Raw genomic sequence first — 13,531 nt, forward strand, 5'->3', positions numbered from 1 at the left:
CGGCGCGGGCCCGCCCCCTGACTCGGCGCGCTCCCGCCGCGCAGCCAATCGGGGCGCGGGGCGAGCCCGGCGGGCGGGGCGCCGGCGGAAGCCGCGGCACCAGCCGAGCGCGCCCTCCCGCGGCCGGAGGTGGGAGGCGGCGCCGATCCCCGCGCGGAGCCCCGCCTCGCGCCCTCCTCCGCTCCCGCTGCGCTCTCCGGGGGGGCCCCTCCCGCGAACTCTACAACCTCAGCGTCGTGGGCTACCCGGCTGCTTCTGACCATGCAGTCTTCTCTCCAGCTGGTCCCGTCTTCCCGACGCCCAGCCAACCCGGCCTATGCGCGCAATGCTGTTTTGCTGCAAGTTGCAGCTCCTTAAGCCACTTCCACTGAAGCCACTCCAACAGTCAAAAAACTAGTTGATAGAAACGCGAATAGTCCACCGACAGGGTCGAGATTGAATAAATCGTAGGACAGCCACGCTTCGGAAAGTAATGCAACTACCAGAATGTCAGAGCCATAGGGATTGGCCTGGAAGGGCGATATACTTAAAAAAACAGCAACACGCACATTCATTTTGGTATTATTTAAGTTTGAATAAACTCCTACAATACGTGTATGTCTGCAGGAAGTGGAGGATGGTTAACACCGAACTGCAAACTTACCTCAGAAGGTGGATTTAGAGAAGATTCGAAGGTGGATTTAGAGAAGATTCACTTTATGCAAGTGTTTTAGTATTACTGGTTTGAGCTAAGCTACTTTTATAACAAAAAAAAATCTAGTCGGAAATATTTGTATCACAAAATGTTTCAGTGTTCCCACGTTCCCAGTGTTCATTTTTGTGTTTTTTTTTTGCTGAGGTAGATTGGCCCTGAGCTAACATCTGTGCCAGTCTTCCTCTGTTTGGTATGTGGGTTGCCACCATGGCACAGCTGACAAGTGGTGTGGTCTGTGCCGGGGAACAGAACCTGTGCAGCCAAAGTGGGGCTTGTGGAACTTAACTGTCAGGCCAGGGGGCAGGCCGACCCCACATTTCCAGTGTTTTGTGAGGTCCTCGTCGAGTTCTCATTGTCATGATAGTGATGGGTTATTTGATGGGTTTGCTGCTGCTAGTTTATCTGTCCCACACTCTAGTCATGCACATTCAACAGGAACGGCAGAGAGAGGAGGAGCAGGGCAGGAACCTAGGGAGTGACTACAGTCTGCACTGGAAGCTCCTCTTTCTTGGAGTGGATGTCAGAGCAAAGGCCCTTCCTTTGCATTTTGCTGCTTTCACCACAAATGATGAACAGCCATGAATCTTCCTTCAAAGAGTGTGGCACTGGGGCCAACCCCATGGCCTAGTGGTTAAGTTCCACGTGCTCTGCTTTGGTGGCCAGGGTTCTGTTCTGGGGCGCGGACCTACACCACTTGTAGGCAGCCGTGCTGTGGCAGCGACCCACATACAAAACAGGAAGGTTGGCACGGATGTTAGCTCAGGACAAATGTTCCTCAAGTAAAAAGAGGAAGACTGGCAACAGATGTTAGCTCTGGGCGACTCTTCCTCCGGGGGGGTGGGGGGGGGGGAAGCACATGGCATTAGCTAAGTACAATTCTCTGTCCAAGAAGATTCAGCGTCTGCATGATGCCCCACTCAAAGGAAGGGCCCAAGATCTACGTGGACAAAGAAGGCAGCCAACAATTCTGTCCTGGGCATTTCTAGTATAAGCCCACCTTCACCAGTGAACGACCGTGGAATCATAATCCTCAAGTGAACAGAATGGAATGGTTTGCTGGACTGTGGCTTCAGAGTGAGATCATTCCACAGGCTCAGATGTCCCTCTACCTTATATTCACCTACTCAACAAGCAGTACAAACCCGCTCTTGGTCAGTTTACTACTTACTATCTCCGAGACCTCAAGCCAATTGTGTAAGACTCTGAGCCTCTCTTTATTTATTATTTATTATTTATTTATTTATTGTGAGGAAGATCAGCCCTGAGCTAACATCCATGCCAATCCTCCTCTTTTTGTTGAGGAAGACAGGCCCTGAGCTAACATCTATCGCCAATCCTCCTCCTTTTTTTCCCTTTTTCTCCCCAAAGCCCCAGTAGATAGTTGTATGTCATAGTCGCACACCCTTCTAGTTGCTGTATGTGGGACACGGCCTCCGCATGGCCCAACAAGCGGTGCGTCGGTGTGCGCCTGGGAGCGCGCGCACTTAATCGCTAAGCCATGGGGCTGGCACCTGAGCCTCTCTTATTTGTAACGTGGCTGATGGTGATACTGGCCTCACAAGGTTGTCAGAATTAATTTAAATGAGAAAATATCTAACACCTTGCACAGTCCTTGGCACACAATGGGTAAGCAATGAGGGCTTTTAAAGTCATATATATATGACTACTTAAAAATAACAAAACCCAAGTGACTAAGATCGTGGAGAAGAGGGAAATAAATCATGGGATTTCTCCATTCACAGCTCCAACAGCGATGTTTCCCATTTTCAAGTCCAACCAGCCGCTTCAGAGAGGAAGCATCACTTTTTTCCCCCACTTGTTCTCTTCCTGCTTTTGGTGCTCAGTTTTTTCAAGGCCTTGGTGCAGGAGAAGCAAGTGGAGAACTGAATTATACTAGGTCAACATCAAATTTATTAATTCAAGAATATATAAGTGAAAAGTATTTCCAAATAATTCTCATACCCAATTAGTGAATATTAAAGCAACCTAATTGTTAAGCTTCATTAGATAAAATCTTGAGGAAAAATTCGGGTTTTAATATAAATATTAAAACAGGAAGATGTTGCGAAGTGCCAATGAGCTTCTGGAATAGAAACCTCTTTACTGCCATGCATTTTAGAAGCCCTGAAGCTTGACTAAAGTCATTTATTTTGACTTCTACATAGTTGTTGACAGTCGAGGCAAATTACACTAGAGAACGCAAGAACACCAACTAATGACATAACAACCTCCTTATGACTAAAGGTGACAAAAATTAAAACTCAAATACAATTTGAAAATATCCTCCTCTCATCCCTATCAGAGTATCTGCCACTGAATCTGAAATTACAATGCATCATTTTTTAGAGTCAATTATCTTTCCAGATATGCAGATTAAAAAATAATCTTAATGTACAATATATGCAAATTCCAGTGAAAGAGCTAATGGAAGACTATCGATCTTCCTTGTCTTCTGTCTTATCGTTTTGTCTCTTAATTATTAAGTTGCCTTTAAAAATGAGGGGAGGGGGGTTAAAATTCTGGTAATTACTCATTTCTAGGATTGTTTTTCAAAAGGGTTCCAATACCCTTTGAACTAGGGTATTTCAACAACACCAATGCCCCCTATTAGAGTAAGAGTGAACTCTCCAGGGGCAGGCAACCAGCCTGCTGTCAGGCTACCCTTCTCCAGTAGTCGAGACCCAAAAACAGGGTTATAGACCTGAGAGCGGATGCCCATTACTCACCACATCCCACAGTCACAGCCACCTTGGGGGCTGTGCTCTCACACTTACAAGGGACCTGGTCTTGAATGGGGCTTAACTTCTGGAAATACATCCAGGAGCAAGGCAACTGGTAAACAGCTCTTTAAAATTCTTGCCTTTGGTTCAAACTGGGGATAGAGGATAACTTCATGAAAATGTTTACAGTTCAAAATATTTAGCGCCAGGAAGTTGTACTTATTTTTTTAACTCACCAGCCTGAAAGCTTAGATGATCAATCTGTATGAGACTTGGAAATGCAGAAAGGAGAAAAATAGCTGGGAAGTCTGTCCTGATCCACCCAGTGCCACCAAAATATGACACTTCTTACCTGTCCAGCAGAGCAGGGTCAGATTAGGAAACAAGCTGTACTTTCACTTTATAGTTTTTTTCTGCATTTCTAGGGTTATGTTTCACTAAAGTCCTTAGTAAACTAGAGTTTACAGCAGAGTGAACATAAAGGAGTACACAAACCAAATCCACACTTAAATTAAATAGCATGATTTAATTTAGCTGCAGCTTAATCCTGAATCCCCTTAAGTTAAAAAAACAAAAGTTATAATTAACTATTAACGTTAATGAATTTAAACCTTCCAGAAAACATGAATCCAAAAGGAAATATCCAACAGGTGATATGAACCAGATATTTTATGGCCTCTCCTGTTTCAGTCTCAAACATTCTAAACATCAATGGAAAAAAAATTCTCTAGAGTTTCTCAGTTTTATTCTAGAGCACAATTTTCTGGCCTGTTACTGAGTATGGTCTTCTAATAGGTACACAATTAACTCATAGGTAGACAACACAATGGCAGTGTTGGGTATCTGCCGGATGAGCTGGGCAAAGAGTCCTCTATAAAAGGCAAGGTAACCTTCTTCCCGGAAGACCAGCCGAGCGGTCTGGACAAAAGACTTGTACTTGGTGCCCTCCTCCCGGAGCCGCGTCCTTATGACTTCTGCAGAGAGAAACACATACTTAACGCTACAAATTAACTGTATTACCAGGCAATACGAGGAGAGAATTCAAAGCCCATAGCTTTATAATTGTCAATGTACAATTCTGGCTCTTTGCCATCTCAGCTGTATTTGGACAGGACAGTCACACAGACACAATGAAGAGTTAACGATTTTTTTTTTTTTTTTTGGTGAGGAGATCAGCCCTGTGCTAACATTTGCCAATCCTCCTCTTTTTTTTGCTGAGGAAGACTGGCCCTGGGCTAACATCCATGCCCATCTTCCTCCACTTTATATCGGCCGCCGCCACAGCATGGCTTGACAAGCAGTGCATCGGTGCGCGCCCGGGATCCGAACTGGTGAACCCCAGGCCGCTGCAGCAGAGGGTGCGAAGAGTTAGGATTTTTTAAAGAACTTTTTCTAACTCTGGGAAATGGTCACTCAGGGACATTTACATATACATACAAGAGTACAAAATAACTCTTAAGGGATAAAAAAAGCTCAGTTTGAATGGGACTTAATACTAAGATAGTTTATGGTCTTTTATTCCCAATTAAGCAAACACTATAGTGTCCCTGAAGGTGCAATTTGTATTAGCATGGCAATATCTTCAACAAGACTTTCTTTTCAGGTACTCCCCAACTTTCTCCTCCTACTAGAATCCTTCTCCACTCTGTCCACCTTAAAGCTGCCTCCTCCAATTCCAAACCTTAGCCCACCTGGCCCTCCCTCACCTCAACGCTTGTCGCTGCCTGTCACGCAGACCTCAAGCTTCTGTCTCCTACCACGGGAGCATCCTCACCTCTTCTCCATGAGCCCTGTAGGGCGCTCATGCCCCAGCACATGATGGGACTCAATTACCTGTTACTGAGCTGACCACGTGCATTCATGATAGCTGACAGCGCAGTAGACTTTTGAAAACAAAACCTATTTTTCATGGCACAATAAACTGACCTATTTCTTTTTTAAGTAGGTCAATAGGACATTAGGGGCCGGCCCCGTGGCTTAGCGGTTAAGTGTGCGCGCTCCGCTGCTGGCGGCCCGGGGTTCGGATCCTGGGTGCGCACCGATGCACCGCTTCTCCGGCTATGCTGAGGCCGCGTCCCACATGCAGCAACTAGAAGGATGTGCAGCTATGACACACAACTATCTACTGGGGCTTTGGGGGAAAAAATAAATAAATAAAATTAAAAAAAAAAAAATAGGACATTAGGTCTGTAATTCCTTAAAAAAGAATCTTACCCAAAGTAGCCTTGCTCAGCACTCCATTCAAAGTTGGAGCTGAGAGATTTTTTTAAAAGTTTGGCTCCCACATCATTTTTTTAAATTGAGGAATTTTAAATAAAATCCAGATCTCTGGCTTCTTTGAAAACATCTGAAGTTCCAAAACACAGGGCCCACATTCTGCACATCAAGTTTTGGCCACAATCAGCTGGATGTGAGCAGAGCCGAGTTCCCACCACTCTCGTAACCTACACACACGCAGGGGAAGCCAGTTTCACTGCTATCGGCCACCTTACTCCCTGCAGGTATCTGCATTTCAGTGTGAGCTACAGAGGCCGAGATATACTGAGAAATGAATGACACAACCCTGACAGCTGTTTTACTGCTCTGAAAGAAAAAGCAAAACGTACCGTGTGGATAAGCAATACAGGAAGCACATCCCTTAGAAATAGCAGCAGCTGCCATAAGTCCAAAAAAATTTGTGGAATTTTTCTCAGTCCCACTTGTAGAAGAGGCTAATGGAGCTTCTTTCAGATACTTCTTTAAACTTTCATAAATAGCGAAACAGATGATAGTTTCTGAAATTCCAGCATATGAGGCAGTTAACCCCCTATAGAAGCCACGGATGCCTTCTGTCTGGTAAACATAGCGAGCGCACTGGAGTGTGTTCATCTGCTTGGAGCCTCGCACCCTGTGTAAAGGAGACCAACGAGAGGCCGTTATAATGCACGCTGATGAGCCTGGCCATGGTACCAAGGCACAGAATGACCCCTGAACACAGAGACGTTATACGGCAGGTGAAATGTGTCCTCCCTGTTCTGTGAGGCTGGGTCCGGTAGCTGGGACACCTGATGGGGCCACAGATCATTATGCGCCTTTGTACCAAGAGCCATAAAAACATGTTCACAGCCTCTGACCTAATTTTGGAAAGAGCCATATGGAGGAAGATGTTCATCATGAAGGAAAATATAACTGCAATATAATCAAAACAAACATCTAAAAACAGGAAGAGATAAACTATGGTACATACACTAGATTAAAACAGTTGTGAAGGCAAGATAACGGGGAAGGGCTTAAGTTGAAAGCAGGACAAAATTACGTGTAAAGTATAATTACAATTACGGTACAAATATGCTTTAAGAAAGTACTAAAGGAAACCTCACCAACATTCTGACAGGGTGGTGAGCTTATCATAAGCTTTCTTATTGCTCTAGTCTCCCAATGGTGAATGATTCCATTATTTCTATATTTCTAAACACTGAATAGACTACACAATGACCAATAAAAGGCCTCAGGCCTGGAAGCTCCTACCCCATGATGATAAGTTTCCATAAACTTCCTGGATACAAATGGAACCCTGGGGCCTGAGAGTGTCTACACTGGTCACACGTCAGAGACCCCTCCTTGGGGCTGAAGGCCAGCCCGCCCTCCTGCTCCAGTGAGTCTCAACAGGTCTCTCAGAGGCCGTTCTCCCTCCCTAGCTGGAGGGACCTTTCTAACACAAATCCAACCATGCCCCTTCCCTGCTGAAAACACTCTATAACGCAGGGTTGCTCAGCATCGGCACTACTGACTTTTCAGGCCAGATGATTCTGTTGTGGGATCTGTCCTATGTGCTGTAGAACGTGCTTAGCAGCACCCTCGGCCTTTACCCACTAGATTGCAGAAGCACCCCACCTAAGTTGTGACAACTAACGTCCCCTGGGGGAAAAGTATCCCCTACCCCCACCCCAAAAAACTATTCTAATGGCTCTCCACTGCCCTCAAAATAAAGCCCAAGTCCAAACTCCAAATTCCCTCCCAGGGCTTTTAAGGATGTGGCCCCCACTCGTTTCCCCAGCCTTATCTTTCTATAATTCCCTCCTTCTCCAGCACATATCCATGCTGTCCATTCTGATCACACTTGAACAATGCTTTCTTGCCCCCGGATTTTCTGCACATATGGTTCTCTGCCTGAAGCACCTTCACTGCTGCCCCACAGGGCTATTCTTCAGATGGTGAGGTGGACACCACTGCCGCAGGAGGCCCGCCCTAGCTGCCTGTCTCTGCCCATCCTGCCTAAACTGCACTAGGAACCCTCCAGGATCCAGCAGGCCCCTTATCCCACCCAGACTATAATTCTCTTTATTTTCTGTAAAGCTGCGAGCTTCTGGAAGGCAGGGCCTATGTCTTATTCCCTGTTTCCCCAGTGCCTAGTGCACAGGAAGCATGAAACAAACACTCATTGTTGAGGGACATGTTAACAGAGCCCACCACCCAAACAAAGCTTTAAAATGTCTTGTGCATGGATCATTCTTAGGCAGATTTAAAAGCATGCACGTAGAGGCTCTCAACTGACTCGTGCACATACCCACTGCTAAACAGCAGTGATATGAGGACACTGTGTGCACACTTATAAGGGGAGTGAGTACAAAGGTTTCCAGGAGAGGGCGCTGGTCAAAAGCCTGAAGAACAAGCAAGTATTCTTGAAGGACAAGAAGGGGACAAGGGATTCCTGGTGAGGGACGGCATACTTGGAGATGGAAGCATGAGAGCATGTGACATTTTTAGAAAATTGCAAAGGACCTTGAATGTTAAGCCAAGGAGTTAGGATTTGACCCTGAGAATAACTGAGATTCACTGAATGATTCTGAGCAAGTGATCTCTTCAAAATGATTAGACCTGCCTGATGTGTTTTAGAAGGTTCTTTCACGCAGAATGGACTGGGGGGAATATGGAATCAAAGACCAATTCAGAGGCTACTGGTCATTAGAGAGAAAAACCAACTAAGGCAGACCCCTACACCTACACTTCCAGTGGGCATTCTTGCTTGCTCTCTCTCATCCTTTCTTTATAGGACTAGCTGGAAGTTTCCAGTGCCCCACACACATCTCTAGGCAACACAGTTCTGCAAGCGTTCTTAGATAAAATCCTATCACAAAATCATGGACCATCACCATTTCTTTGAAATCACAGTTACTGGGCTGCTGCTTGATCTTGTTAATGTATTAAAGAAGTGTATAACTATATTGTAATTTTTAAAAACATTGATAACTATATTTCAATAATTGGTTTCCATTGTTTTTAAAAAGATTATTCTAAAAAGTGCCTGCAGAGGGCCGGCCCCGTGGCTTAGCGGTTAAGTGCGTGCGCTCCGCTGCCGGCGGCCCGGGTTCGGATCCCGGGTGCGCACCGAGGCACCACTCCTCCGGCCATGCTGGGGCCGCGTCCCACATGCAGCAACTAGAAGGATGTGCAGCTATGACAGACAACTATGTACTGGGGCTTTGGGGGAAAAATAAATAAATAAAATCTTTAAAAAAAAAAAAAAAAAAAAGTGCCTGCAGGGCCCGGCCCAGTGGCGCAAGCGGTTAAGTGCGCACACTCCACTGCCGTGGCCCGGGGTTCGCCGGTTCGGATTCTGGGAGCGCACCGACGCACCGCTTGTCAAGCCATGCTGTGGCGGTGTCCCATATAAAGTGGAGGAAGATGGGCATGGATGTTAGCCCAGGGCCAGTCTTCCTCAGGAAAAAAAAAAAAAAAAGAGGAGGATTGGCAGATGTTAGCTCAGGGCCGATCTTCCTCACAATCAATCAATCAATCAATCAATAAATAAATAAATAAATAAAAAAAAAGCAAGCGCCTGCAGGCTTTACCAAGCTGCCAAAGGAATCCACAGCATGAAAGAAGTTAAGCACCCCTGGCTAGAGTTTCAAGGCAGAAATCTAGTATATTTGAGGGCCTTCGAGATTAAAATGATTATTCTGAGGCCTGAAGGCATTTGCTGTTCTGCCCTTACTGTCATCTTCCCACATGAAGGAGCGGTCATCTGGAGGAGAGTCCACAGTGCTCCACCTAGGGGTGGGGTCTGCTGAGAGCAGAGACCTACCGACTATCTGAGAGGAAGAAGGACTGCAGATCAGGGGCACAACTGAGCGAACTGCCGACCTCCCCTTGTGTGTTATTTCTGTTGGCCCTTGTCTCCCCACAATGTTTGGCAGCACGAATCTCAAAACAAAAGGAGTTTCTACATATGCCTATATTCAGAAAAAACAAGGGCGGGGATGGCTAAGGACTCTGTATACCTCACTCCACAGCTGGAATTGGGGGAAGAAAAAAATCCCCAAGAATTCTTATAGTAAGGAAGAAATAATAAATAACTTACTTCCGTTCTAGCTGCATCCGGGTTTTCACCATCCATATAGGATTCATTAAGGAATTTGTGACAAAAGCTAGAAAAAAAAGAACAGAAAATACCATTGCTGAACACAGTCAATGCTTATTAAAGCTGTCTATCCCATATGATAAACTCTGAAATGAGAATTTCAATAGCTTAATAGTAAAAATAGGCAGTAGGGAGGAGTTACATTTCTATACTGCAGATGGCGGCTATAGCCCTGTAACATCTATTGGTATGTTGGACCTAAAAAAAAAATCTCCCCATTTTCTGGAGCCCTGTCTAGTCCTTCCAGCCTCTAGATGGTGCTGCTGACACTTCTGTTCAATGATTCCTATGGTAAATAAGAAACTATTCTAAAACTCAATTTATAAGCTTCAGGGCCAGAAATAATTTGTTTTAAAAAGTTGCTCATCTAATCCAAAAGGTTACTGTATATCTAACTTAAAATAGAAGGAACCAAATCTCCATTTATCTGAAGCCAAACTCACACTGAGTTTTAATACCTAATCATTTCAGAAAAATGAAGTTTTAAGATTAATCTGCTTATAGAAACATTTTTTAGTAGGTCTTCCCCGTCTTAATACTGCTTATCATTCCAGACCAACCAAAAAAAGCAATATCATGGTATTAGCCTCATACAAGGAGTCTTCTGGAATACCTCCTCCTCTCCATAGTTCTAAGCAGATTAACCAGATACTATGAACATAGATAGTGGTTTAAAAACCTCCCTCCAGGTCTGATTTATTTACCAAGGGTTCTTCTAAGTTAACTTTTCAAAAGTTACAAAACTGACAAGCAGCTCTTCGCTTATGGTTTGCTCACTATTGGTCCAGCGAGTGAAGATGGACCTGTTCCGACACTCCACATTTCCTTCTCAGAGCTCCAGAGTCAGTAGAAATGCCTTTCTTGTCTGAAGCAGCTTTGCTTGACATTATTTTCTATTTGGGGTCCAGTAATGATTATCTGTAACTATTCAGATGGGTTACTCGTACTTTTATTTGGGAGTAACAGAGGCAGACAAAACTGGTGCCCACACCTAACAGGTTGGCAGAAGGTGGACATTTTTCATAAAATGCCAATTTAAGTTCTCTAAAATACCTTTCTATTTAAACAGACATAAAACAATATCTAAAAAGACACAGCCTTCTCTCAGCAATCTATGTTTCTTGCCACGTACTTCCTGGGGAAAAAATCCTGTTAGGAATTTTCTATAGTAAGTGGAATGACTCCCTCAGAAGAGAAGAGAATCTATCTGAGCTGTCCCCGGCCCTACTAAAAGGACTCCACTCCAGGTCCTGAGCCCTGGTCACAGAATCCAACTGTTATGGACAGAAGTGCCAACTGTACACGTGGTATGCTGGACACTGTGGGGAGTCACAAAAAAAGCAGGTCAAATTTTAGAAAATACCTTAATGAAACAGCAAGACATGAAAACATTAATATTCCTTTAAAAGAAACATAACACTAACCAGTAGCATGCATGCAAATTGTGAACATGTAAATTTTGAGGAAGAATAAAAAGCTTTAGTGGTCAAAGAAAACAGAACCAAGTTACAAACTGCTCTCACTTATATTTTATCAGTTCTAATATAAAGCTTTAGAAAAACGATTTTAGATGCAAAAGAAGCAGAGAGCTAATTTCTAGTTCCTGGAAAAAGCTGTTTGGCACAACATATGGTTTAGGAAAGTGAGAAACTGATCTCTACCCAACAGGGGGACATACCTGCAGAGCCAGCTGAGAAAATATGCACAACATTGCTATTAGGCACGAAAATGCCATTGAACTGCTCTTTGGCTTTGGAGTAACATGCAAAGTACACAGCCCTGTTAGAACAAAGAGAGAACGCTATCAAGACATCGATACGGCACCATATGATATATATGTCCCTCTGCAACCTCTGAAACATTTCAGAAAATAATAGGGGAAAGAAGCTAACATGTAACCAAAAGCTTGACCTTATCCATGCTAAAACCAAAACCTGCTGCAGCACCTTCAGGAAGTTCCTGCCTGTCCTTCCAGAAAGTATTCAGTGATGATGGATGGAAGAGGTCACAATAACTGAGGAAAATGAGATTTTGGTAATATACACACAAAGTCCATTTATGTTCTTCATTCTGGATAAATGCAATCCTTTAAGCACCAACTTGAAAAATCTGTAATATTTCTAAAATATACCACACTTGTCCTGCCTTACACCAAAATGAGTATGTCAAATATAATTTGAGCTTTTTCTTTGATGACTCAGGATCACACAGGAGCAATCATCATACATGTTTTCATAAAGGGCTCCCTCTGCCCCCTTCCCCAAAAGTGACCCCTGTAGGTGGCGTCTGGCCTCTCCATGGCTCTGTGTTCTTCTCTTCTCCATCTCTGCCTGCTTTTCCCCCTTCTGTCTTCTCTGTTGGGGCTGGGGAGTAGGGGCTGGTTGGGATTTTCCCTGCTCGTTCACCATCAATGCCAGGGAAATGCTTTTTTTTCTGGCTGGCCAATGGATCAATCACAGAATATTCAATTTAGGATCCTGACTACTTATCATTATCATGTTATAAAACAGTCTTTTGTTTTTTATAGGTCCCAACTGCCCTAAATGGGTGTGGTAGCCAGGAATCTACATCAGATTAACAAATCTTACCAAATTAGCACTGTCCACAAGCCAATACGGCTCAATTTTCTTTATTTACTACATATGCGTAGTATGCTTGCCATCTGTTAATAACGCATACCCCATATAATCTCACAGACTAGTACTTTCTAATTTTTAAATAGATTATACACATATGCTACAATATTCTAAAGGAACAAAAGAGTTTAATAAGAATCTGCATTTTTACAACATCCTCAGGTGTATAACTTGGAGCACAGATCTGCAAGAATTCTAGAAGCTTTTAGTCTTCATCTAGCAGTATAAAACATGCTCATTCTCGTTATAAAGGTTAATTCTCTTTAGAGTCTATTCGAGTATTACATGGAGCAATGTAAACATCCTACCCTGTCACCGGCTCCCCTCCCAGGAGGCAATCTACTTTTCAGAGATATGCTACACACACACACTCACCTATTCACTTCTGTATCCACACATCTACCTCCTATATCAGCACTGTCCAAGAGAACTTTCTGCAGAGATGGAAATGTTCTGTATCTATGATCTCCACTAGTTACATGTGAATATTCAGTACTTGAAACATGGCTAGTAAGACTGAGGAACTGAATTTTAAACTTCAATTAATTTCAACAGCCCCAAGTGGCCAGTGGCTACTGTGTTGAGACAGTGCAGCTCTGTATATTCAAATAGGCCTTAAAGAGAATTAAGCCTTGCAACAAAAATGAGGACGTTGTTTTATATAAAATAAAGCCTAGAAACCTTTAAAATTCCTTCAGATTAGTGCTTCCAAATGCATAGGAATCACCTGGGGACCTTGTTAGAGTGCAGATTCTGATGTAAGTCTGGGGTGTGGTCTCAGATCGTCTATTTCTAACAAGCTCCCAAGTGCTGCCAACGGGACCACACTGGCACATACCATACTCAGAGCAGCAAACACTTAGAGAAGACTGGAGGTGATGAGAACAGACTAATTCTCAACTTAATAAAATAATCTCTTTCTTACACACACATACTAAAAGACACACCAACAGTTATCATTATTTCTATATGTCAGACGTATTTAGGCAAATCCCACACAGAAAAAGAAACTGGCCATCTAGCAGTATTGCCCTTTGGTAAGAAAGGACTTGGGATGTTATACACTGTATGCAGTGAGCTG

General features: G+C 43.9%; 1 protein-coding gene across 2 annotated transcripts in view; it reads right to left on the reverse strand.

Moving 5' to 3' along the window:
- Positions 1–2,819: 2,819 nt before the first annotated feature.
- The window catches only part of SLC25A33 (solute carrier family 25 member 33), a 35,870-nt gene continuing 25,158 nt past the window's right edge, over positions 2,820–13,531 (reverse strand). For both annotated transcript variants that reach the window (XM_087446862.1, XM_004425553.3), the window contains 4 exons: positions 11,493–11,593; positions 9,755–9,821; positions 6,021–6,301; positions 2,820–4,388 (listed from right to left, as the gene is read on the reverse strand). In XM_087446862.1, coding sequence (XP_087302988.1) covers positions 4,186–4,388; positions 6,021–6,301; positions 9,755–9,821; positions 11,493–11,593 — 652 coding nt within the window. In that variant the 3' untranslated portion in view covers positions 2,820–4,185. The remainder of the gene's footprint in view (positions 4,389–6,020; positions 6,302–9,754; positions 9,822–11,492; positions 11,594–13,531) is intronic.

This window comes from Ceratotherium simum, chromosome 22 (genome assembly GCF_057802395.1).
Source record: "Ceratotherium simum simum isolate JZ-2026a chromosome 22, ASM5780239v1, whole genome shotgun sequence".
Taxonomy (NCBI): domain Eukaryota; kingdom Metazoa; phylum Chordata; class Mammalia; order Perissodactyla; family Rhinocerotidae; genus Ceratotherium; species Ceratotherium simum.